Raw genomic sequence first — 27,642 nt, 5'->3', positions numbered from 1 at the left:
GACTAACCCTCTAGAAACTCTTATCAGTGGAGAAGGCAGCTGACTTAAATCTGCATAACAACCATACCCTCCATCACTGTGCTTTCCTGGCAGCCTCCCATCACTGGCCTGCCACAGGATCTTTTGTCTTTAGCTGGAGAGGGTGTGTACATTAGTAAACTGTCTGTTTTAGTCCTGTTAATCTCTTTTATTATGGGGGGCCAGGGAAGGGTGGGTTTTTTAGCCAGGACCCTAGAAGGGTAAAGGGAAGATTATTTTTCTTCCTCTACATAACTTTGATTCCGAAATTAAAATGAACTTCTGAAGGCTTTTTGGAGTGTGATGTCGAAATGTCCTTTATTGTGATGTTATAAACTGTCCTGCCATAGCCTTTGTTGTCTGCTTGAAAAGGAAGAGGAAAACTGCTTGGCTTTCTTCCCCGGTAGGAGGGAAGTTGACCATAAGCCCGATTGGGGAGCTCGTCAGGTGAACCTTTGGCTGCGTTTCCCTCCATCCCCCCTGATCCCCAGAGGTGACATGAGCTGCAAGTGTTTCTTATGAAATGCCCTCTGGGACTTTGGGAGTATCTGAGGCCAGGAGAACAGTGCTGGAGTCAAAGCAATTACTGAACTATCACATCAGATATGAGCTTCCTGGTCTTTTCTTTCCATCATCCTTCTAGGCTCGACAACCGAAATCATGAATTTTGAGGTTCCAGGGGCTGCCTTCTGAAAGCATAGCAGCCCTGGGGTCTCTTGCAAAAAGGCTTTTCCTTCTCCCCTAGGGCGGGGATTGTGTGGGAAGGGGGGATGGGGTGGTGGCCTCAGGATCTGGCCTCCCTTTTCTTAGGGATAAGTAGCCAAGTATCAAGCAAGAAGTTTGTACAGGGAGCTCCCTGAGGCTCTTCAAACTCAGGTCACTACCAATGTAGTGACTTAATGTTGCAGAAAAGTTGCAAAAATCAGACCTGCGAGAAACCAAGCAGCATTCTGGGATTTGGAGAACCCAGATTTATTATGCTGGTGGTCCCAGAGGAGCTAGAGCTCTGAAGATCTGGGTCCAGAGCTCAGTTGCAACATTGCTTTCATAGGACTTAATTGGCATGGGCTGATTGGTTAATTTGTCCTCAGATAGTTACAAAGCGTGGAAGCTGCTATGGGTTGCAGGCAGTTACAAAGAGTTACTAGGAGGCACAGGCAGTTACATTTGTTGCTTAGACAGAACAGGCAAAAGGGAAGATGAGTCTTTAGTTAATTTCGGGTAAGGCCTATGCAGCAAACCTATCTACAGAAACAGAACAAAGGGCTTATTAGCCTTTTGAATGAACATTCCTCTCATTAAAACCACAGAAATGTATCCTCCCACAGTTCTGGGAGTTGGAAGTCCAAAGCCGTGTCTCTGGGGGGGAGGCCCCCTGGCCTCTTCAGCTTCCAGTGGCGCTAGGCGGTCCTGGCCATGTGGCTGTGTCACTCCAACCCCTGCCTCTGTCTTCATGGCCTTCTCTCTCTTAAAAGGACACTTGTCATTGGATTTAGGACCTGCTCAGATAATTTAGGATGACCTCAGCTCAAGATCCTTAATTTAATGACATCTGCAAAGACTGTTTCCAAACAGGTGACATTCCCAGGTGCCAGGGGTTAGGACCTGGGCACACTTTGGGGTTAGTTACTGTTCAACCCAGGACAGGCTCCTGGCTTCCGGCTTCTAAGCCCTCTGAGGCCTCTCAGATCTTATTGGTAGACATTTCTTTCCACCTGTTCACGGGGACTTTTAACTTCCGGGGACTTCAGAGCTGTGAACGATGGTGATTCACCGTCCAGGATGACGGTGTCCCCTGCGTGGTGGGCGTAAATACCCCTGACCTACAAAATCCTCAGATACAGCCAGCCAACACACAAAGTGCAGGAGAACAGAAATATCTCTTGGGAGAGAGAACGGCTTCTGGAAAAGAACACACACAAGAGAGCTTTGACGTCTGAACTCCGGAAGAACTCAGAAGCCACGGAAGAGAAAAACTTCGAAAACAGAACTGCTTTTAAGTTCTCGATGTGCCCCTCAGAACTGGGTCTCACTAAGACTTTTGGGGAGCGTCATCGGTGACAGGCCACGTCCATCAATGACTTGCCACAGACTCAGACTTTCGCCTCAAAACAAACGGGGCAATTATCACGATCGTGCTTGTTTTACAGAAGGGGAAACCGAGGCACCATCTCACAACTAGTGTAGCGGATCCCATTGACACAAACCCAAGCCGCATGACCCCATAGCGTGTGCGGAAGTCCGTCTGTCGCCAGCAGCGGGGTCACCGTTGGGGTTTTCCAGCTGCAGAAAGGAGAATGGCCGGCTTCTTCTGGTTGCTTGGCGACGAGGGCACTGCTTTGAATTCATACTTAGCACTTAAGTAGTTGAGCTGTTTTCCCAGCGAAGTCATCGAGTGGGACCGAAGCATTTACACAACTACCCGGGTTCAGAAAAGGCCAGGTCGAAGGCCACCTGGAGACACCAGCTAGCTCTACATGCAGCGACTCGAACGATAATTTGTTACCACCAAAATGACATTTTTCCAATTTGAGTCCAACATGGTTCAGAAGCAAATGCCGTTCCCTGGGGCACCGCCCGCGTAGATCTGCGGCGGGTGACAAAGCGACAATATCATCTAAATAAAAAAATCCAGCGTGGGCTTCGTAAATTAATCCTGACAAGAATATGAATAATCTTAGGGACGTGGCGAGAACTCTGATTCCGCCAGATGGTTTTCTTCTGCCGCTTGTATGGGCCCTCCGTGGCCGATGAAAGACAAAAATCTGCCGGTGGTCTTACGGATTCTGTGGGTGACTTTCTGCACACCTGCCGCTTCTGCGTGGGTAAGTCAAAATCGGATACGGGCCGAAACCTGCGAACTCAACGTGCTTTCCGTCCGGGGAGGAGAGGAGATGCAGGCTCACCCCCGGTGTGAACGGCGCAGAAAGCAACAGGCAGAGACCCTTTCTCTCCTTGCGTCCAGATCTCATCTCCTCGGTTTAAAGGTAATCCATGCTTGTCATCAGTTGCACACCGAGTTATCCCTTTACGGTGCTCAGAGGATGAATTCAAAGAGAGTTCCTGGTGAGAGTGAGGGACAGTCTGCTGACTCCACGTCCAAGGTCGGTCGGAGACCTCGGCCACGAAATCGGGAGCATGAGCGAGCAAGCCGTGGCCGCGAGATCTGTGCCTCGCAGATCATCTGGGAGGGACTCTTGTCGTTGTCATCTGCTCGGGCTGCCGTGGAGCAGCACCACAGACCGGGTGGGGGGCTTAAACAACAGAAATGTAGTGTCTCACGGATCTGGAGGCTGGACGTTCAAGATCAGGGACCAGCACGGCTGGGTTCTGTTCAGAGCTCTCTCACTGGCTCGCAGGCGGCCATCGTCTCTGCGTCCTTACGTAGCCTCTTCTCGGCGTGTGCTTGGCATAGGGGGAGAGGGCTAACCATCTCTCTGGTCTGTCTTCTCAGAAGCGCGTTAAGCCCATCAGACTAGTGCCCCAGCCTTCTCACCTCACATAGCCGCCCCTCCTTCCTGAGAGGTCCCTTTCCCAAAACAGCCACACCGAAAGTTAGGGCTTCACCCTCTGCGTTCGGGACACGAACTTTCAGTCGCACACTTGTGTTAGAATGCAGATTCTGGTTCAGAACATCCGGGGTCAAGGCCAAGGCACCGTATTTTAACCGGCTCCCTGACGGGAGCGGGTGATTGCTGGGGTGCAGACCCCACTTCGATAGCAAGTTCTTCACTCTTCACATCGCCCACCTGAGGCTTTGCAAGGTAAAGAGAAGCCCCTGGGGCTGCACAGCGTTTCCCTGCCGGAGCCGCCTTGCAGGCGCAGGACCCTGGCACGTGGACGGAAACGCTAAGTAACCATGTCCCGTCCGGAAGCATCTCCGCCCCAACCCCACAGTACAACCCCCCGGAGGAGGGCGTGCTGACATGCAGGGGTCTGGGCCCTCGCCCCGGAATTCCAGCATCTCGAGGTCTGGGGTCGGGCCCCAGCACGCGCCTTTTTTAATAGGCTCCCAGGTGCTGCCCGCGGCTGATATGGGGACCCCACTTTGAGAATCACGGCTGTGCCTCTTCTCTAGATAGTTTTGCTTTAGGCAACCCTCCCGCCGCATCGCGAGGAAGGCAGACACAGGGCCCGAATTATCCAGACCGACCAACCGCTTTGACCCAAATAAATAAACCCTCCCCGAAAAGAATGCAAAGGGTCGGCGTTGGGAGCCACTTCTAGGTATAGACTTAAGCTCCAGGGAGAGTTACATTATCCCTCATCTCAGTTTTCACATGGGAAAAACTATAAGTAATACCAAGCCCGTCTGGTTGGGGGGCGGGGTGCGGTTAGAGATGCATGCGAAACACACCACTGCTCACTACTTCGATCCCAGTTTGCCGATGTTAAAAGTCTGTGTGTGTAGAAAACAAAGTCTCCACCTCATGACATCCTCCCATTCTGTCCCACTCTCGAGTCACACAGTCCTAAAATTTGCCATGTTTAATAAATCACTCCAGCGACGGCCTTCCGTGTACATCAACCCTGTTCTAACGATACATCTGTGGAGTAAAGCCCGCCACTGCGTGGTGGGAGAATAGACATCTCTGGAGACTGGACAGACCCAGACTGAACCACTACAGCTCGCAGGCCCTGATGCCCTCCAGCCCTAGTCTCTGCTGCTTGCACGCTCGGGCCAAAAGCTTGGGATGCTCCTTGACCTCCACCGTAGGCTCACGTTCCGCGCCCGGCCTTTCAGGATGTCCGTTGGCTCTGTCCAGACCCTGACCACTTCCTGTCACCTCTCTTCCCACCGCCCTTCCCAGACACCACCACCCAGTGCTTAAATTCCTCACTTGCGTGCTTGGTGCTCAACTGTCTGTTCTGTTAGAAGTTGGAGTCAGGCTACGTTTGTCGTCTCTCCGGAAGCTCTGAGTGAAAACAACACATCTCGGTGAGGAAGTGGAGAAATCGGAACCTTCTGCACTGCCGGTGGGAATGGAAAATGGTAGAAAATAATTATACATAGAATTAGCCTAGGATCCAGCAATTCCATGACTGGCCATATATGCAAAAGAATTGGAAGCAGAGGTTTGAACAGATATGTGCACACTTGTGTTCACGGCAGCATCATTCACGAGAGACAAAAGGTGGAAACAGCCCAGTATCTACAGGCAGGTGGCTGGATAAACCACATGTGGTCTATACATCTAGTGGAATATTACTCAGCCTTAAAAAGGGAAGGAATTCTGACCCATGTTGCTGCATGGATGAACCTTGGATGAAGACCCTGTGCTGAGTGAAATAAGCTAGACACAAAAGAGCTGATAGTATATGATTCCTCTTATACTCTTATATGCCTCTTATAGACTGAATTCAGCTCCGCCACCAAATCTGTATGTTAAAGCCCTAACCACCAATGTGACTGTGTTTGGTTATAGGGCTTCAAGGGGGTTAAATAAGGTTATAACCCAATAGGATTGGTGTCTTCTAAGAAAAGGAGATAGCAGATCTCTCTCTCTCTCTCTCTCTCTCTCTCTCTCTCTCTCTCTCTCTCTCTCTCTCTCCATGCACACAGAGGAGAGACCATGTGAGGGCACAGTAACAAGCTGGCCATATATAAGTCTGAAAGAGTTCTCACCAGAAACTACCATAACAGCACCTTGATTTTGGACTTCTCGCTTCCAGCATCAGGAGAAAATAAATTTCTTTTATTTAAACCACGCAGTCTGTGAAATTTTTTCATAGCAGCCTGGCAGACTTAGAGTACTCAGCTTCACGGAGACAGAAAGTGGGAAGACGGTGGCCAGAAGCTGGGGATGGGGAGAATCAGGAGTTGTTTACCGGGGACAGAGTTTCAGTTTGGGAAGATAGAAGAGTTTGGAGATGGGTTTTGGCGAAGTTTGCACGACAAAGTGAGTGTACCAAATGCCACTGAAAAAGGGTTAAAATAGTAAACGTTATGTTATATGTATTTTATCAATAAGGAGAAAGGTAACTCTGAGTCGGTCTTCGCTGCTCTCAGAATAAAAGCCAATGTCCTCCTCTGATCTCCTCTCCGGCTGTTTTCCTAATTCACTTCTGTCCAGCCACAGATACCCCGTCCTCTAGCTCGATCGTGTCCCCCACTTGCCCCTGAGAGGCTTCTTCCCCAGGTGGCTGCAATGCTCATTCCACAGCTTCCTTCAGGCCTTTCCTCAGTTGCTGCTTCTCTTTAAATTCAAAGCTTTATCGTCCTACTCTCAGCATTTCCCGTCCTCTATTTTCTGCCTTATTTTCCTTCAGAGTACGTATCCTCTTCTAAAACACCAACCATTTATTATTGGCATATATTTTTTTATCGTCTGTCTTTTCCAGCAGAATATAAACATCACTAAGGCAGGGGCTGCCGTGCGTTGGTTTTGTTATTGAGTCTTTCATGCCTAAAGCAAGACCTGGCAAGCAATAGGTACTGAATTCATATCTTTTGAATGAGTAAGTGACTATCAGAGTTGCATGCATGTGTGTGTGTGTGTGTGTGTGTGCGCGCGCACGCCAGCCATTCTGTCTAACTGGCAAGTTCCTTGAGGGTAGAAACCATGTTCCCCCCACCTCACCATTACATTCTAGAGCAACAAGGGGAAAAATGCATAAAAAAGTAGGTGTGGATGGATGGATGGATGGATGGATGATGGATGGATGGATGGAAGGGTGGGCAGATGATGGATGCATAGAAGGGTGGGTGGATGATGGACGAATGATAGATGGATGGTGGATGGCGGGCTGGCTGGATGGATGGATGGATGGAAGGAAGGTTAAAAATAAACAATGATGGTTTCGTGTTGAAGGGAGGATGATCTGACTCTTAAATCTGGAGTGGGAGAGAGACATTAAGTCTGATTAAAGGCAGTCTCTGATGATGTGAACGAAGGTGTCTGGGGAGCATATTATTTTATGAGCCATCAGCTCCTCTTTGTTGTGGCTTTTGCCTTTACCTCACATCTGCATGTAATAAAGCTTAGTTATGACATCCATATGTCTCTAATGCAAACACCAAGGCATACACTTCTAAAAAGCACCATAAAGAGCAATGGCTCGAGAAACACTGTTAGGAGTGTGTTTATTATTTTAGTGAGCTCTTTATTATTTTAAAGGGCGTTTCAACGACACTGCTGAATGTTCCCTGACCATAAGCCTGATTCGTGTTCTTTCTCTCTCTTTCTTTCTCTCCTCCTCTCAGGATATCAAAACAGACTGCAATACCTGTGTGGAAATAGAGGACAGAAAGGTAAGCCGAGACTTTTCATCGTTTTGGTTTCACATGAAACAAGAACTCAGTGATTTAAACCCGGTTGTTTAAGACGTGCCTTGCTGAATGATGGCTTGCAAAGGTGATTCATACGCTGATATTAGACACTTACGGACAATTGTACTTTAAATGGTCGTTGTTTTTTTTCTTCCTTGCAGACTGTGTTATTTCTGATGATTTCCATGAAGAGTGCATAATGTAATTCACTTCAAAAATTGGTGCTGCATTTTATTATAGTCATATACCTCTCTTCAGGAAGGTAGCCCATTCATCTGTTAGCTTATTTCCCACTTTAGTTGAATATTGTTGGAGATTATTACATATAATATGTCCCATCTTACCTGTCATTGTAAAATATCACATGTATTACAGAGCATAATATGTTGGGACTTCCAGGGTGTGTCCCAATGTCTGATCTATGCACTTGGGGTTGAGAGAGCCTGCCTCAAATTCCATCATGACACATCCCCCAGAGCAGCAACTTTCCACGATATAAATCTGTTGACCTGAGATGTTTTGGGGGACAGTGAGGGGAGGTCATTTCCTGTCCATTCAAGTTATCCCCTCCATTTATCTTCTTGCTTCCCTTGGTGTGGATCCCCTCAGGAAAAGCGGCCGTTAGATAATCGTTCTTTAATATTCTCGCAGTCTCTTTTTGTTGGCAAGGATTCACGGACATTTCTGGGGCGGAGCGCGTCCAGGCAGACTGAATTTTACCTTTACCGCTTGGATCCAAAGAGGTCAAATAAGTGAATTGAGGGTGCCTAGATCCTGGCTACTTTGAACGGCATTCCGCCACTTTGAGAGCTGTTTCTCTCCGCGCCTGTACCGTGGTCGTCAAATGCCCGTTACTCTTTCATGCGGAGGTTTTTCATTCCTGATTTTGTGATAGCTCAGTCATCTGCTGGTTAATAAGATGGGTGAGGACATCTCTCGAGAAAATTTCCTTTTCAAATAAAAGGCAATCGCCAGACATTATTTTAAGGAGCGTTAATCTCTTCACATCAAGAGGAATAATGATACGGTCACTTAAATTCACTCCGTGTGATCTGAGCTTAGTTTGCAGGCTGAGAGGTGCTTTGGTTCAGAGCTGCGTTTGCTGTGTTTACATGCTGGCCTGCTCGCGCGTGCGCGTTTTATGAGTCGGGCAAATGGAATCACCGTTTGGGCTAACCACGGCTCCACGGTCTTTTTCATCTGGTCCCACCAGCTCCGCCATCGGCGATCTGCCCCAGCCACTCTGCTGAAGTCATAGCGACAGCATGTTCTCTGCCCTGCTTCTTGAGTTCAGGGTGTTTCTACCTCCCTTGGAGTTTTATGGAATTCACAAGCCTGTTTCTGCCCAATAATTTTTCTTTTCCTTTTTTTTTTTTTAAATTTTCTTTGTCAGTAGTGTTTGAAAGATGCCAGGAGAATTGATGCTGTTAAAACAGCACCGTTTCCATCCCCAACAAGAGAAATGAGCAACCCAGATAAGCCCTAGGCAATGGGAGGTGGACACGCAGCCCCATCCGGCCAACCCCAGCCGCCTGTGGTCCCTATGTCATGATGACGCTGCCCGGAGCCTGCGGCTGGTCTGTGGTGCCTCCTGGTGGGGCGAAGTCATACTGATCATCCTGTACGTGGCTCCCACTGTTTTCCAAAGAGTAACACGCACACGCACGCACGCGCACACACACACACACACATGAGCGCATTTCTGTGCTTTTTCATAGGATGCTGAGTTGTCGGACGTTTCAAATGAAGCCTCATTTCTAAAGCGCTCTCCTGTTCTCCCTTTTAAATTTTTTTTTAATATTTTTTTTTCAGTTAAGTTGACATTCAATATATTAGTTTCAGGTATACAGCATGGCGGTTAGACATTTGTATGCCATACAAAGTGATCCTTCTGGTAAGTCTAGGACCCGCCTGGCACCATACGTACTTACTATAATATTACTGACCGTCTTCCCTATGCTGTGCCCCAATTGATACTTTTTAATCCCTTCACCTTTTTTATCCAGACCCCCCAACCCCCTTCCCATCTGGCAACCATCGAAATATTCTCTGTGTCTGTGAGTCTGTTTCTGTTTTGCTTGCTAACTTGACATCACATGACTAATGACACACAAGAATTAATCAAACCTTTGGCTGCAATTAATGGTGATGACTCCTAGAGATCACGCGGCCACAATACCTACTTCCGTTTCTTACTCTCTTACTCTCTAAGGAGTTTTTATTTTTTCTGTTCGACAGAACTTTTCCTCCTCGATATTCTCCTCTGATTTGTTTATTCGTGATGCGTGCATTTAGGCTGTTGCTTCTCAGGGTCTCCCGATGTGGCCGGAAGTGGGGGGTGAGGTGTTGGGGGTAGTTAGTATATCTGAATGGCGAAGTCAAGATGCAAACCCTAATCACCCAAGAGGGGCACTGTCCCTCCCCCGGCCTCGCACAGCGACGTGGCACAAGGCCACACGGGGAGAGAGCAGCTGTGGCATCCAGAGCGACTCCGTCCCGTCTCTCGAATGCACTGTGGTCCTGTGCCTCCCTGACGTATAATTATGAAATCTCAGCATCGAAGTGAAGACACTTGCTCCTGTGCGCGCGCGCGCGTGTTTGTGTGTGTGTGTGTGTGTGTCCGTCCCTCTCCATTTAATCCAAACGCTTCTGGCAAAATCAGTAATTTGATAAAGTAGAATCGAAGTGACAAGAGTTGACAGAGGTGCCAAAATAATAAGTCAACCTGCTTCTGAAGAGGCGGCCCCTTGGCCCATGCGGGTTTCTACGAAAGGCTGAGTGCGCCCAAGGAAAGCCAGTCACGCTTCCTTCAAAGCTCAATTTCTTTTAGTTAAGAAAGCCTATCGTGATATCTATAGGAATAGATGGCTTCCCGAGAATAACTGTCTTTTTCCTTTTCTTCATTTTTCTTACACCGTCCCTTCCTTCCTATCTCTCCCCCTGGATATATGTCTGTGATCATAGCTATACCTTTGACTGTGTAACTGCCAAGTATCTTCTTGATAGAAGAATTTTAGAAAACACGAGATCTCAGGCTTTCTATGGCATCTATCTAATAAGGTCCCCACTGCTGTCCCTGTCCACCAATTTCACGCCTTATCCCATTCGGCAGAGCCATTTCCCTGGAGGTGAATCATTTTCCTCCTGAATCCTAGACTGGATGTAATGATGGAAGATAAATGGTGAATTTCAAGAGTCGAAGAGATCGCGCATCTTAATGAAGATAATTGTTCTTCTTGGTCGGTACACAGTCTGGGCTCGACAGGATAAGCGAATTTCCTTTTCCCTCCTATTTCTCCATTTTTCTTTATCCTAGATGCCTGTTTTCCACTGGCAGACAGAAAGCTCATTGTCATTTGGAGAGCCTTGCCCGGTTGTTAATGGAGAAATTCGTGCTGTGTATCTGAGTGTGGTCTTGTTTTACGTTCCTCTTTTGGTTCCAAGACCACCAGTCAGCAGAGCCCCCGTGAGTGGGCCCATACCTGGATGGGTGGTGTCCTGGCCACGTCTTCAGACCGCCCAGGGGATGTCGCAGGGAGATCTAAAAGGCTGGCTGCGTTTTTTTCACCCTGAAGAGAGAAGTAGAAGCTCAGGTTGTTTTCTCCTACAGGTGAATGCCACGGAGCTCGTGCGGATTTAGCGAAGGTGACACGAGGCATCCCATCGCTCAGAGCGGCTGTGCGGCCCTGCGGTCCCACATGCGTTTGACATTTACGGGACCCGTGTTGCCAGTGGGGAACAGAGGCGTTTAAATTCATTTTTATTTGTGGTGTAGAATCCATCTGAATTTCAATACTATTATGAAGACTGCAATTCAGGTGATGAGAGGAGAGGCTGATGGATCATTCGCGGGGAGAATCTGTCAGGAGGAGACGAGAGCCCATTTGTCACAGGCTATAAACAACAGACAGGCTTCCTTGTCTCACTTACCGCCCGGCCTGGTACAGCTGAACGCTTTCAGACTGTGCTATGGGGTGGCACTCACCGAAAGGGTGTGAGCGGTTTTCAACGTTAGGGCAACTTTTGGGTTAGGTCTGACGGAAGCCAGCCGGGATGGGGAGGTGATGTTATGGGACCATGGTTAACGCAGAGAGTTCGCACCTTTGGCTCCTTTTGCAGTATTTACTCTGGATCAGGCGTCGTAAGTCCTTCTAGACACTTAGAACAGATACGTGTGGCGGGTACCCTCGTTATCCCATTATACAGGTGGAAAAAAGAAAACAACAACAAATGGAAGCTCATCAAGGTTAAGTGCCTTATCCAAAATTACTTAAGTTGCATCGTAGGCTAGGATTTGAACTCAGAGATTCTTTCTTCAGAGGCTGTGCTCTTAGCTCTAATGCTGTACTGCCTTACACACTCACGCACACATACACACAATTCAATGTGCAGGATGTGAGATGAATTTGTGTCTAGGATTTGGTTTTCACTGTGGGGCAACCAGGCAGGCCCCAGCGTTTTAGCTCTAGCTGGCTCGCGGTGGGGAGTCTTCAGTCCTGACCCTCTGCTGAGCCCCTGGCACCCGGCTGGGGGCAGGGGAGGGTGGTGGTGGGACTTTTTCTGGCCTCGAGGCTGAGAGACAGCGGCACCAGCGTGCGGTTCTGGCTTCAGTGACCGACAGAGCCGGTTCTGTCCCTGGCTTTCGTATTTCCAGCACCAGCAGCGTATGTGCAAGAATTACAGACTGCACGCTCGAAGCACAGGGCTCGACCCCGTGCAGCAGTCAAAACCGTGGGCTCTGAGCCGGAAAGCCCTGCACTTTTATCCCGCGTCTCCTCCTTAGCAGCTCCGTGACCTGGAGAAGCTTTCTCTCCGCACATCAGTCTTTATTTGCCGGTCTTTGAATTAGAGATAATAAAATCCACTTGAAAAGTTGATTTGAGGGATTGACAAGGTAATGCTACAGAGCAGTACATATAATGCCTGGCATGAAATAAGAATTCAACCAACCGTAGCTACTTTTATTTTTGTTTTTGCTAGTGTTTACATCTATAGGTATTCCATGTCATTTATAGTTAAATTCTTTAAAAAAAAAAAAAAAAAGAGTCCCTCCCAGAAAGCGTTATGGAAGTTCAGAGAAATGGGCACCGAATGGGCCCTGTGAGGCTTTGGAAATGTTTTAGAGAGGTGAAGATGCTTGGTTTAAGTCAGGAAATAGCAAATTCCCCTGTCTGCGGGGTCCAGGCGGGAATCGTAAATTAGCAAAGGGAGAGAGAGGATGATGGTGGAGGTAACGTGGGGTCGGGGGGTGGGACAGAGTGAACGCAGGAGCAATGGGCGCACAGGTGAGGGCTGTCGTACAGCTCCCTGCCGCCACGTGGAGCAAGGGTTCAGTGTTGCCATTTCGGAAGCCAACCTGGATCATAATGCAACAGCTACTGGTGTCTGAAACACTGTGCAAACCACAAGAGAGTCAGTAGGCTTGAGAAGCCTTTCCACTTGCAAACGGAGTTCCAGAGGGTTAGGGAGAGCTGTCTTGTGGATAATTCCAGGGGTGGTGCCTGCGGAAGTTCCCTCTGACCGAGGGAGCAGCATGCATGGGCAAAGAGAGAGGGGTGAAAGGGTGTGGCATGCCCAGTGTACGTCTCCGAGGTGTCGCCAGGGGCGACTGGAGCCATTAGAGGTAAGAGATGTGAAGGATGCTGTTTGCCATGCCAGTGCATTGGGGCCGGGCCTCCCCCTGCGAGGAGAGAATCAAGGAGGGGGCAGGTCTTTGCCGGGCAGGGACAAGTTTTCCTGGTGTTGAGGAGGCTGGAACCGCGTGACAAACTCGGCCAAGGAAGAGTCACAAAGCCGGAGGGAGTGGGGACAGAGCACGGAGGCTGGTGTTGGGGGAGCACAAGGCTGGAGTGAATGTGAAGGCTTCGGCTAGAACAAGACGAAGCCAGGCAGGACTCTGAGAAATCATGGGCCTGGACGAAGTACAAATCGGTCGTTAGAAAAAGTCAGCGGGGCCTGAAGTCCAGCACAGGGCATATAGTCAGAAATATGGTCATCGCTGTGTACAGTGCTGGGGGGTGGGAGGCACTAGGCTAATCGGGGGATCACTTTGTGAATTATGTAAATGTCCAACGACTATGCTCTATGGCCGAAACCAATATAAAATAACATCGAGTGTCAGTATTGAAAGTAATAATAATAATAATGAGTCTGGGTTGCCAGCGAGGTGTCCCCTTTTTAAAAATGTGTGACAGAGGTGGACTGTAATTTCCTGCAGGCCCTCATGGCCCAAGTGTGAAACCCAGATTTCGGACGATGAATGCGCTAACGTCACGTGGCTTGTGAACATCAAACACTCGGTGAAGAAGTGGCTTCAAACACTTAGTAAGGAGATCATAAGTTATTCTCTTGTCAGTCATTCTTCAGGCCTTGGGATTCTGTCAAGGAGACATCATTTTTAAAATTGTTTGTTTAACAAACCCAAAGGTCTCAAATATTTGCTAATCTACTTTTTTATCCAAGAGACCCAGAACCCTGGACAGGCAATTCTCATGTGTAGCCATAATTGAGTAATGGTAATTGTTTTAATTTTGAATTAGGGTTACATTCTATAAATGACAAAGGATACCGCTCTTTCCATTTACTTCAATCAACTATTTCCTTTCAGAAAGTTCTACTTAAGATTGATCTTTAGAATTTTAACATATTAAGGACAAAACTATCGAGTTAATTTAATGAAAGTCAGATGGATCTAGGAAAATGCTGGACACGGATTACCAATAACTGGAGTTTAGGAAACACTACTTTCTGATGGCCGGTTTGCAATCAGGGGACCGATCTGGGTTTGCATTTGGGAAGTTTCCAGCTCTGTTTGTCTGCAAGGGGCACCGGAAGGGACAGGCGTGGGATCAGGGTCTAGGCTCACATGCAGACGGTGGGGTATGAGTGTGACCCAGAGCCACACAGCAGATGGGGAAGAGGGTGTGGTGTCGCGAGAAGACCAACCGGTTCCATCCGCATGGCGCGATGACTCTTCACGGTCACGGACAGCCCCATGCAGGATCCATGTATGCCTGGCTGCCATGAGGCGTCGACGAGGCGATCAACGTGGACCATAAACGAAGCGCTTGGATTTCATAGGCTCGGATGCCAGTGAGGTTGAAAATGAGCACGACACTGTCACCAGAGCTGGTTTTCTGTTAGCGCCGCGCTCTCGCTGTGGGGGTGGGAGTGGGTTAGTCCCCTGGGCTCTGACAGGCAGAACAAAGACAGAGGAGAAGGCACTTTCCTGACTCAGAGGGGCTCTCCCAGGGATGGGAAGCGTTCACGGCCTGTTCCTCATTAAAGACCGAAATGAGATCTTCGAGGCAGATGGGGCAAAGCCTGCTGTGAGCGCCATTTGGTGAGACTCACAGAATTCGTCTGGGGACCGTGTTTCTAATCTGCTCCAAATGGCCTTTGTTTAAGCCTGATTGCATGGATGCATTAAATGGGAAGATGCTTCAAGATTCCCCAAACCTGTGGATGTGAGAATTAAAGCATCCCTGAGGAGGGATGTTTGAGGTGGCATTGAAGGGGGAAAGAGAGAGAGACTCATGCACGGGGTGCAGAGATGGGAGTTTGCAGGAAGAAGCATGGTATGACTTTGGAGTTAAACACAGGTGTGTGTCTTGAGAGGCGGCTGGGAAGCAGGCAAGGGCCAAGTCATCGTAAGTCTTAAAATTGGGAGAGTGTTTTGTCCCTTACCATAGAATGAAAATCCATTTTATATGGAATGTGATCTGATCATATGAAATGACCGGATGCATACCAATAGCTCCATTGCCTTAGGGTGTCTCCTTGCTCCTGGCTTATGTTCAACCAATAAGACCTCTGGCAGGTCACCCACGATGCACTATCTCTGGCCAAGACCTGAGGTAGCGTCATCGAACACCAGCAAAGCCTTTGTCTAGATTTTCTCTCTGTGCCACATTCCACATCTGATGCAAACACCTCGAGACCGAAACTTTTTCAGATTATCAACCATCATTTCTATCGGGCAAGGCTATAAATGCCACAGGAGTTCACAGCCCCTTGCCAGCCTGTGTTTTAGCTCTGTTTGGGGCAGCAGCTGACTCTCGCTCCTACCACCTCCAGCTGAGGTATGGTGCCATTTAGCTCCAGCAAAGCAACTCATGTTTGTAGATTTGCCTCAGCTCCTTCGCTCAGCAAGGGCTTGTGGCTGAGAGCTTGGTGAGACTCGATCCCTATCCTTTGCTAGGTAACCAGGGCACCATGAGAGAGAGCTGCACATGTGGCCGCCAGTAGCCATACTCGTCATTTTTACTTAGACTTAGGGGCTAGCCAAGGGCAAATATGATAAACTGAAGTGCCCTCAGCATGTTCGTTCACTTCTGCTTAACTTATCTCAAAAGACAATGTAGTATGGTGGAAAGGAGTTTTGGAATTAAATCGATCTGGGTTCAAATCCTGATTCCGCCATTTATTAGTTGCGAGATTTTGGGTAAGTCACATTGGCTTTCTGGTCCACAGCCACACCATCTGGAGACAAATAGCACATGCCCCGTATGTTCTTGTGGGCTGTATATGCAGCCTTTAATTGCATAATAGGAAGCGAAGCTGGACCAACTGAGAGAAACAGAGAGAGAGAGAGAGAGAGAGAGAGAGAGAGAGACAGAGAGAGACAGAGAGAGACAGAGAGAGACAGAGAGAGAGAGAGACAGAGAGAGAGAGAGACAGAGAGAGAGAGAGACAGAGAGAGAGAGACAGACAGAGAGAGAGAGAGAGAGAGAGAGGGAGAGGGAGGGAGGGAGGGAGGGAGTCAGCTGTGAAAGTAAAATTGGGGGTGCCTTCTGGTATTGCTAGATCCTGGTGTTTCAAATTTAGCTGAGGTGATGAAGATAGTGAACACTAGCTCTAGGTTCAAATTCTGCCCAGGGAAAAAGAGAGAGCTTCTTTTTCAAGTTTTAGCACAATTCCTGGGAGTGACACTCTTCGAGGCTTATCCTGTGTCACTGTGCTATGGAAGGCAGTCTGCCTTCACCCACAGCAAGAAGTAGGGTGAACCCCAACTGAATGACTTAAATGGACTAAGACTAGAACAGTCCCTAAAGGAAACTTCATTTCTCCAGAAGAGAAAACGGACAATAATAATTGCAACTAGCATCATTCACTGAGCACTTACTATATGCCAGGCACTGATCATTTTGGCACTGTGCATGGATTATATGATTGAATCCTGATAACGATCCTTTACGATCCATGCAATATTTGTCCCCATTTTGCAGATAAGAAAACTGAGGAGAGGAAGAGTTAACTCATGTGCCCGAGATCACCCGGATAGGAGGCATAGGGTGGCATGCAGACCCAAGGGGTCCGCATTTGACTCTTCACCACCATCAGGCTGTGCCCAGGAGAAAACAGTAAACAGCCCACAACATGCTCAGTGCCCGACGCACAAACACATGATAGCTCTATCGGTGAGAATTACTGGTACAAAGCCCTCAACAGAACAGAAATACCTCAGGCCAATGCTAAATGGCATTCTGCTTTGTATCGCTGCATTTAATTTCCCCTTAATCACTCATCCTGAGGTATTATCTCGAGGTCCTCAATGGGTCTGCTCTCCAGAATGGTCACATTGCCCATGGTTCCAGTCAATGCTTCACTTCCCTGTATGACGGAGAGTTATTTTTGCAGACCAGAGCTTCTTACTCCAGGATGGGTCTCTGGGCTTTTATATTTTACCTGCAGGTTAACTGATGCTTTCTCTTTTATTCAACTTTGAAAACGAGATGTTAGTCATACTTTCCTCTTTCATTTATTTTGGGAAAATTTGAAGGTGGTGGTTGTCCGGGGCATGGGGAAGGCATGTGAAAATGAGCTTCTAAAATGGATGTGGTGTGGAGTTAAATTAGCCTCTGATGGGCCGGAAACCCAAATGACAGATGACGAGGGCCGCTGGGCACACTCGGCCGTGCGGCGGACAGAGATGTAACAGAGAGAGCACAGTGAAGAGCTATTGAGGGAGATCAAGCCGCTTGTCTGATACACCCTCCCGTCAGCCTTGAAGTCGGCTTTGGAACGCCAGTCTAAAGAATCACAGGTATAACAGAGTGGCTAAGAGCTTTAGCTCTGGATTCTCAAAGGCCTGGGTATGAACCCCAGCTTGGCCACTTCCTGGTTATTGAACCTCTCAGACGCTTAAGTTCTCATAGAAAATGGAGAGGATGAGAATAGATAACTTTCTCGAGTCACTGTGCGACTCCGAGCCTAATACACTTCGGAAACTTAGCCTCCTGGCTATGCACGATAAAGGGGAACCGCCTTATCGTGACAATCTTATATTTACTTCCCTCCTACTCTTCTTTAATCCTTGTCTCAGTTTCTTACATGTCTTGTGGGATCAAAGAAGTTGCATCTAGGACCAGGTAAGTAAGTAGCAAAGTAAATACCAAAGCTGTAGCTAGATCCCAGGTCCCCAGTAACAAATGTGTCCTACGGGTACTTTTCCATCTGGGTGAAGGTGCATAGAGAGGAATAGAAAACATAGCTAAATGTGTAAACCTGGGATTGGAAACAGATTTAATCTCTGGTGTCAGTGCAGATTGATTGATAGTGGCTGCATAGAAGGCTGTCTCAATGAGGAGTCTGAGACGTGGGTTCTACTAGAAAGTGCGTGATCGATTAGTGATGCCTGCCCAGGGTGAAGGAGGGGGAGTTACAGCATGTACACTAGGACGAGGTTGTGCCTGGCACAGAATCTGGCAACCGATAAGTGAAACAAACTTGAAATGCTCTGTATTTAAGCCCAAAGGTAGAGAGAAGGCAGACACTTCATTCTTCTGTTGCATTCACTGATCTTTTCTTCTGCATACAGCTGGTTCTCTTATTTTGTTGTGAATTTGTCTCTCTCAAAGCACTGGTATTTTTATAGGTAGGACATGGCTTGAAAACAATTTTAAAAATATAAAAGCCTTATATTGGGCATGTGTACCGCACTTTCCTAGGCCCTTGAGAAGACTACTCTATCGGTGACACATTGGTGATAATTTACCTGACTCCAGCCTCAGATAGGTAGGATTATTTATGTTTTTGATGCATTAATTTTAAAAGCGTGATTTATCCATAATGATATTCATCATCTCTTTGCAATTATGTGTTAATCGGGGCTGAATTGCTCACATCTTAATACCATTAATTATAGCTATTATTTTCATTTGTCATTGATTTTACTCCAAAGAAGTAAGTCTATTCTTTTTCTGTATATTTTTTAGTGACATTTCTTTCTTTAATCTCTGAATTAAAATGCATTTAGGAAACAATTAAGTGCAGAGCTAGTTTTCTAGGATAGTTCTGTCATCTCTTCTCCTCAAAAAAAAAAAAAAAAAAAAACCCATCAGCTCTTTTTGTGATGAGTGGAGTGTTAATTAATTTTTTTTTTCTCTCCAGTGGGTGTATTTTATTATCCTACTTCTTGATATGCGATTGGGCAACTTGACGCGTTAGACAGAAAGCATGCCCTGTCCAAATGTGATTTATGTGGTCCCGGCACTTTCTGCACAGTTCAGCTGAAATTTTCTTCATGTTGATCAAGGTCAGAAACCGCAGAGATTATGCCATCCATCTCAGCAGCTCGAGCGCCGAAATCATTTTTGATGGACCTTGATGCAGCAGCAGCAGAATCCAAAGGCAGGATGGGGGAAACATGCACCCACATGCGTGCAAACATGCACGGATGCACCCCCCATGCACAAACCCATGCACGTTTCATACTGAGTTGTTATTTTGCTAGGGCTTTTTATTTTATTTTATTTTTGCTGATTGTAGGTTAGAATTTGGTTTTTGTTTGTTTGTTTGTTTGTTTGTTTGTTTGTTTGTTTGTTTTTTGCATTAAGTCATCGAAAATGTACTCTATTTTACTGTGATTGTTGCAAACTAAAAGCTATCAGAATCTTTAGGTCGACCGAGGATTGTTACATACTTTATTCTGAACCGAAATGTTTTCTGAGAGGCTAGGAGGATAGATCTTTGAGGACAGAAAAGATCTCAAGTTCAAAATGTTCTGGCTTTTGGTGCAGGGAGCAAATGTTTGTCATGAGCAGGCCAGTATGACCTGACTCAGCCAGGGACCCTGACAGTGTCTCAGTCATCTGACCCACTTAGATAACCGGTTCCCATGGCATAGAGAGAGTCAAGTCAAAGGATCAATTTTAAACTTAAAGTGCATCTCTTCATCCCCTCAAAGTAGCACCCTTGCTTGCAATGAGGAAAAAAATAAGAGTTTTTAATTTAATCTATTCAGATTGAGTTTTTCTGTTGATCCAATTCATCAGTTCACACATTGACAAATATTAATTTTTCCCCTATGATAGGAAGGTTTTCACAGGGAAATCATAAATAGAATCAAACACATGGTAAACACCTGTCCTCAATAGCTGTATGAAAATGCAAATTAAAGCCACGGAGATACTAATTTCAACCTCCTAAATTAACCACATTAACATAAAATGAGAATATGAGAACCCGTACCAGCTAGGTTGCTGTGAAAGTGGCTCCCACATTTTTTTTACTGAGTGTGTCTAGGTGAGTGTTCACAGATGAGATTAGAGTTTGAATCAGTGGACCCGGTACAGTAGATTTCTCTCTCCAATGTGGGCGTGTATCATCCCATCTACTGAGGGTCTGAGTAGAATGAAAAGCAGAAGAAGGAAGATTTTGACTCTTTTTTTTTTTTTTTTCCTGCCTGAGGCAGAGAAGACCCTCTGAATGAATGCAAAGATAGAAATTTATGGTCAGTCCAGGAGACGAGAGATTCATATTCACACGAAAGCCACTGGTACAACTCTGGACAGAGAATAATAATAGTGGAGTCAGAGATGAAGGGAAGACTCGTTTTAGAATTCAGAGGAGAAATATACACTTGCTGGAGGAAACGCCATATCAGATGAGCCTTGAAACACTAGCCAAGCTGCAGGGCACCTGCCTACATAGAGTACAAAGGAAAAGGACTCTAGAGAGAGAGAAACAATATGAGTGGAATTCCTTCCCTCGGACGTAATAAGGAAAATAGTATTTTAGGAATATTATAGGAAGGAAGTGAGAAATTCGGCTCTTTCATGATTGTAATAGAGATGCAATTCAGATTGGCTCAGGTTAAAAATGTAATTGATTAACTTCCTATAATGGGTTGAATAACAACTTCCAAAGAGATATGTAGGAAGTCCCAACCCCCATACCTGTGGACATGACCTCATTTGAAAATATGGTCTTTGGAGATGTAATCAAGTTACGATGAGGTCACCCTGGATTGGGGTGGGAGGTACTGATCCAATGACTGGTGTCTTTATAGGAGAAAGAGAGGAAGATTTGGATGCAGAGACACTGAGGGTAGAGATAGTGTGATGACAGACATAGAGATGAGTGACAAGACCAGAAGCCAAGGAAGGCCAAGGATTACCGCCAACCACACAAAGACAGGAGAGGCGAGGAAGGGCTCCTCCAGGTGCTTATAACATGTCATCAGGAATCTACCTACCTCCACCTCTGGGTTTTGTTTGTCTTGGAGTTGACTTAATTTTAGGCAGACTCTTTCCAGGCGGAGCAAAATGGCTCCCAAAGATCAATACCAGACTTACCTTGGTCGCTTTAGTGAAAAATTCCTAGGCTTAGTCTGGCTTGGGGCCTATGTCCATCGCTGAACCAGTCCTGCTGCCATGGGTATGGAATGCTGTGCCTCGGCCTGAGTCCCATGGGCACCCCTGGAGCTTGGGACAAGTGTTGGCACCACATGGACTCTAAAGAGAATGGGACAGGAGAGATGCCCAAAAGGAAAACTAAGAGAGGACAGGAGAAGGGGAGATGGTTTTATCAGAATTAGGTGAAAGAATGCTGTACAGGTAAGAACACACATTACACACACATATACGGGCACATACACACACGCACATGCTGCACACATGTGCACGCACACACACACAGATCCTTCCCTGAGTTTACTGGGACCAGACTATCGAGGGCCACAAGTGCAGGCAGGAAGGTTTCTTCACACTGGCTGCCCAGGCGGGCTTGACACCAGTGGCCCAACACGTGAGAACTATAGTTAGCTGGGAGTTCTGAGGAAGGCCTTCCTCATCGGGAAGGTTCGGGGAGAAGGCGGATGGGAGAGAGAATAGCATCCCACCCTCCCACCAGTCTGAGAAGGCCTGAGCCCTTCCTGTCCGTGGCTGTATGTAGCACTTCCCCAGGTGGGTCCCTGCCTAAGGTAAACTCTCAATAATAAATAAAGGTGCCATAGTAACAGGAGAGGAGGAGGGGAAGGGCCTGCCCTGTACCGATGCCCCTGGAGGGTGAGACGCCTGGACTCTCTTCAGATGTTCACTCGTTTTCCTGCATGGAACCTGAAGAGGAAAAGGCTTCAAAAAGAATAACAGAGCGCGAAGTGTTTTTCTGCATATGGGACCATTTGCTAAGTGCTTTATAAGCACGATTCATTTAGTCTTCATGTCCACCTGAAAAGCAGATAGATGCTAGTTTTTCAGATGACTACAATGAAATTCCAGAAATATTAAATGAATGTTCCACGCTCACACAGTGGGTAGCTCGGCAGGGCTACAGTGAGGACTGAGGCTCACTGAACCCCAGGGACCACTTGTCTTTCAGCTGCTCCCAGATGCCACAAAATTAAGGGTGACCAACACACGTGACAGTGCGTAAGGCCCTGTTGTGACATTTAATTGCTCACCTGTATAAATACAAATACATATATTCGTACATAAATATAAAGACATAGATGTATATGACGTGTTTCTGTGGAGACTGGAAGTCTTTATTTTGTTACTATAACTTCAAAATGGACTTTTTGCCCCACAAAGCGACCTACATCAAAAGATCGAGAAAAGAAAGTTTTAAATATCCAGCATAAATTAAGAGCTTTATATCAAAACCATCAGGGAACTAGAATTAAATAAAAATTAAGCCCAGAAGCAGAGTGATGACCCAGCGGTTCATTACAGACTTACATTTTCAATCGAAGATAAAATCTCATTAAAAGTATATTTTTTGATTAGGGAACAAGTTTGGGCCGCTCCAAAATTGGATCGTTTCATCCATACACACATGAGCCATGAAATCTTTTTTCCCTCTTTTCTCTCTTTAAAGACAATGAGCTATTCATCTTCTGGCATCAGGATAAAGGCTGTTAATATAGAGGAAGACTGAACAGAGATGGTCAAGCTTTTTAAATATCTACCAGCGACTTTTACCTTTTAGAACTAAAGAGCCTCTTTTTACAGTCTGTTGTGACTTCAGGGCTTCATTTTTATATGTTACTAGACCAGTCATTAATAAGGAAACATAGAGCCTCTAGTCTTGGACTAACGCAATAAACATCTCACATCTAACCCACTGGAAACAGAATGCAAAAACTGTGCCCATAATATTCCATTTTCTAGTAGCTGCAATAAAAGCGTAAGAAGGAACAGATGAGATTAATTTTAATAACATTTTATTTAACCTGTATGCCACATTTTCCATCCTGTAACATGCCTTGCGGGATGTCTCAGTTCAGGGGAGGCCCCTTTCAAGGGCTCAGTACCTGCGTGTGGCTTCTGCATTGCACGGCATAGGCATAAGGTCATGTCATTTAAAAGACAGGGAAACCAAAGGTTCGAGAGATCTCCTTAGAGGTTTTCCAGTAACAAGAGAGTTTCCATTGTGAGAAATGGTCCTAGATCTTCCCTTAGAGTTGTGCTTTTGGGAACCAGTGCTTCTAAGACACGGGGTGTGCTGCACTGATGTAGCTCAGACCCATCGATTTTGAGAAAGGCTAACGTCTCCTCCACTTTAAGCTTACCAAGTTAATCACCGATCGTGAATTGTTGGTAAGGCTTACGGCGGAGGCTTACTAGATCAGTGGTCTATACGGTGTTTCCAGGTGTCTGCATTTCCATGCCTTCCATGGATGAGGTCATTTTGAGTGGCACATGGATTTGTCATTTAATATAATTGAGTCGCAGAGTGAGAATATCAATTTCCTTGCACACCCATTTCAGTCTTTCAATGCCGAAGAGAACATCTCTGTGTGTTTCTATTATGCCTCTAACCCTTGCTAAATTTTTTTTTTTTTGAAATTGAATGGGAGCTTTCCGCAGACAAAATATCCAGCTGGAATTTAACATTTGCAGAACATTGCTGTGTTTTCAACCCATTTTCCATGTATCTATGGAAAATTATACTGTGTTTCAGTTTCGGTAATGATATCAAATAGTGTTTTAAATTGTACTGAAGCATAAAAGAGTCAATTTAAAGAAAAATAATAACTTCATCATTGCGGAGGTGACCCAGGGATAATGCAGAGACAGTGAAGTTGATATGTGAATGAAATGAGGTGTGGGCCACGCTCATCTCGTGCTGGAGATGCAGAGGGCAGACATTCTGGCTTCACTTCTTGGTCTCCATCGTCCTTCCTAGTGCTGGCCGGTTTCTGTAAACAATGCTCTGGGTCACAGAGGGACATGTGGATGTAGCACTTGAAATACTTTGCTACCAGTGCAGTGGGGAAAAATTTACAACGATACCCTTCCCTTCCAGAAGGTGGCATCTTTATCTTTTTATGCTACATGGCTAATAGACCGGAAAGGGAATGATATATTTTGAGTATCTCCTTTGCTTAAAAATTTAAAAGGCCTATACAAGCATGGACTTGGATGAGTCCAAACTAACCAGCTGCACCATCCGAGAGTACCCCAGTATGTCCTTTAGGGAAGAAAAGAATAGTCTTTTTACATGCAACTTCTTTTCCTTTCTGTTTTCAAGTTCTTCTTGCTAATAGTAAATTCATCAGACAGGAGCTAAACAAATACTAGAGCTTTCTTCGTAAAACCATAGATTTTTTTGTGTGTGATTTGTTTTCTTTCATATTTTTCTGAGATGCACTTCTTGCTTTCCTGGAGTTTATTAAGGGAGTATTTATTTGTTTGTTTGTTTGTCTGCCTGCCTGAAGGCAAGACAAAGTGATTATAAACATATAGACTCAGAACTGTGAGGAAGTTCAACTCACTTTCACTAGTTCATAACAGTATGGTCTTGAGGATGTTAATTTATCACTCTGAACTTCATTTTTCTTATCTGTAAAATGGGTCATAGATAAGATTACATAAGATCGTGGCTGATAATTAAAAGGGAGGATAGTGCTTAGTGTGGGGCTGTGTATGTGCTCTATGCATAGTAGAATTATACATTTTACTACTAGTGTCATTTGTTTATTTGCTTTTCCTTGTCCTTTCACTGGTGGATGGTGTGACTTGGATTCTGGTCTTACATAACAACTTTTGGATGTTACCCTCTTATTCTACGTTTCCAGTATTAAAATCAAGTTGACCATGAACAGGCAGTATGAGGTAATGTTTGACAAGAGTGACTGCTGTGGTTATGATTTAAATCTGTGTTTAATCTTTGTAAGGCGGAAAGGATGGTAGGTGGCCCCCTAACTTTGCAAACTATAGATTCAGCAAACATCCCAATACTATGAGCTTCCCAAACAAAACATTAATGAAGTATCTTCTACTGTTTTCAGCTACCATGGTGAGCATAGAATTAAATCAATGCTTACACAAAGATCACACTATAATGCAAATGGAGCTGCAGGACAATTGGGCCTGAGTAACTTTTAACACAGTTTATAGAAAACTTCCGGTTTCTGTACTGGTCTCAGAGTAAGTAGAAGTCTATTTTTTTATCCTATCTTGGTTAAAAAAAAAAAAAAAAAATCTTTGCTTCTTATCTTGGTAGCAAATGTTAATCAGCCAGTAGTTTTTGCCTAGCAAACTGCACTGAGAAGGATTCTGAGGTATAACCAGATTTAGTAGAAGTAGTTCTGTGATCAATTTGTGACATATACAGGTATTTTTCATTCCTAAAATATAGTCAGCTGAGGAAAAAAATTAAAATAACAGATCATGGTTAAGTGAGCTCATTAGTTCAGGGCACGAACAAAGAGAGACAAAAACACATAAAATCACAACACCCCACCCTCCCCCACGTACACACACACGCGACTCCCCGCACATATATACAGTCAAGTCATTTTACCAACAAATAGGCTCTTGGCCCAACGGATTAAATGTTCACATTTTCCTCTGATAATGTCAATGTCATAAACGTAACCTCTTCGTAACTCAGTTCTCACCTAGGTATCAGAGAGATAGTTATTAGCTGGCCTTTCTACACAACCAAGTTTTTCTGAAGATCTAGTGCGCTATTTTGAAGATGAATCCTGTAAACATTTACTGTGTCCTTTGTGTAATTCACTAGGATTATGCCTGGAAAAAGTATGCTCCTTAAAACAAGTTTCGATAGTGATACTTTTCAGGTTTTTCTTAATTCTTTAATTTCTTTCTTTAATTTCTTTCTTTAAATTTTGAGCTTATCCCCCAAAAGATGGTGTTCCCTTGACTCAGAACTCTGCTATTCGCTATTTTCTAGATCCAATTCTTTTAACCCCGAAGAGAGCATATTAGCATCCTTTTAAAGGTCACCTTGGGACACTGAAATCCCCAAGTATGGACTTCTTTTTTTTTTTTTTTTGCATGTCAGTTGTGTCATTTGTAAACTACGACTAGAGTAACTAAAACAAGAGACAATGAAATAACAGAACAGAAGGGGGCTTTCTGCTTGTGTTCTCAGATACTGAAGAGCTCAGTCCGCCCTGTCTCCCACAATGTGCTCGGGTGCAGGTCCCCAAGGTGGCCACTAGAGGCACCCCTTCCCGTTTATGTCACTGTTCTGTTATCAGGCTTTGCAGCCCATCGTCCCTTTTTGTGGGATTATGAAGACTAGAAGAATGTGTTACATTTTGTGGAAAAGGCAAGTTAGAAATATATTGAATAATGATTGCATTCTAATGTATTTGTCATTTGTGTATTTAATACTGAGTTCGTGGTCACTCAGAGCAGGGTGCCTCAACCATGGTGTTATTTGTGTTTTTTGGACCAGGTTGGTCTACGTTTGCGGCGGGTGGCCATCCTGTGCCCTGTAGGATGTTTAGCAGCATCCTGGGCTTCCACCCACTAGCAGCTAGTAGCACTCCCCTCCCCTCAAGTCATGACATGACTTCACATGACAAAAATGTCACCAGAAACTTTGGCCAGGTGTCCCCCAAGGGACAAAATTGTCTCTGGCTGAGAATCACTGATATAGGAGAACGTTTTCATTAGTAGTAGATTCATGGTGAAGCATTTCAGGGTGAAAAGTCGACAACTTTCAGATGGCTTAGTAAAGAAACAAAAAGTTAGAATAAAGGCAAACAGAAGGGGTAAGGTGGGGGTGGGGGATAGGGAAGTACCACAGTTTGAAAAAGAAAAAAATTGGAGAGAAAAGGAACCAAAAGGGTAAAAATAAAAAACAAAGAAACAAACAAATCCAGAGAGCTAGACATTACAGGCCACCAAGTCACATCTAGCCTGTGTGGTTGACGAGCCCTCAGCCAGATGCTCTGGACTAAAGAGCAGGCCCATGTGGGGCGATGACAGCTGTCAATCAACAGAGAGATGCATTTAGGGGAGGAATGGGAGCAAGGCTGGAGACCCTGCTTCATTAAACAAAACATCCTTTTGTCATGAAATAAAACTCAGTATTTATTTCATGACGGAAGAGTTAACTAGCAAATCGTTGTCTTCCACTGGACATTGCCCAGAGGACTTATGTTAAAATAGGAAAACAAACAAACAAGGTGGGGGGGGGTCCATTTTAAATTAAAAGAAACAAAAGAGCATAACCATGGAATACGGTGCTAAGGTTACTTTTTGGAAAGGAACTAAAGGACTTTTGAGGCATTTAAATATGACACTAGCTATTAGATATCAGGTGATAATTGTGAATTAAAGTTTTTTTCTACAGTGAGATAATAGAATTATGTTTTTTTTTCAGGAGCCTCCCCTTATTAGGACATATATGCTGAGATATTTGGGAGTGAAATATCTACAACTTATCTTCAAGTGGTTTAGCAAAAAATACCCCAATAGATATAGATAGATATATACACGTGTATACGTATGTGTACATATGTGTGTGTACATATACATATATCTATACCTACACACATTGTGAATGTGTGTGTGTGTGTGTGTGTGTGTAAGTTGTACAAACCGAGAGGATCAGATCAGGTCTCAGGTGACACTAAACCCTCAGATCTGTGTGTTCAGGTCTAGATACCGATGGGCACACAGTTGGTGAGGCTCGGACTAGGTAATGTCACCAGAGTCTGAGCTTCGTGGCCAGACACCCCTGGATCCTAACCCTTCCGCCACCATCTGACAGCAAGTTGCCTTTTAATGGGTTTCTGAAATTCGAAGCCTCAGCAAAACAGAAATCACAGTTTCCTTGGCATGACATGGTTGCAAGAACAAAAGGAGGTG

The 27,642-nt window shown here is 45.5% G+C and overlaps 1 protein-coding gene across 24 annotated transcripts in view; it reads left to right on the top strand.

Moving 5' to 3' along the window:
- The window catches only part of RBFOX1 (RNA binding fox-1 homolog 1), a 1,358,182-nt gene that overhangs the window by 494,232 nt on the left and 836,308 nt on the right, over positions 1-27,642 (top strand). For 23 of the 24 annotated variants that reach the window (XM_036226176.1, XM_036226155.1, XM_036226160.1 and 20 more), the window contains one exon: positions 7,223-7,270. The exons of the other annotated variant lie outside the window; for it this stretch is intronic. Coding sequence is in view for 14 of the 23 variants with exons in the window: in XM_036226155.1 (XP_036082048.1) it covers positions 7,223-7,270 (48 nt within the window). In the remaining 9 variants the exon portion in view is untranslated. The remainder of the gene's footprint in view (positions 1-7,222; positions 7,271-27,642) is intronic. 24 annotated transcript variants of the gene reach the window in all.

This window comes from Rousettus aegyptiacus, unplaced genomic scaffold (genome assembly GCF_014176215.1).
Source record: "Rousettus aegyptiacus isolate mRouAeg1 unplaced genomic scaffold, mRouAeg1.p scaffold_m13_p_8, whole genome shotgun sequence".
NCBI lineage: Eukaryota > Metazoa > Chordata > Mammalia > Chiroptera > Pteropodidae > Rousettus > Rousettus aegyptiacus.
This window is presented reverse-complemented; position numbering and strand designations above follow the sequence as displayed.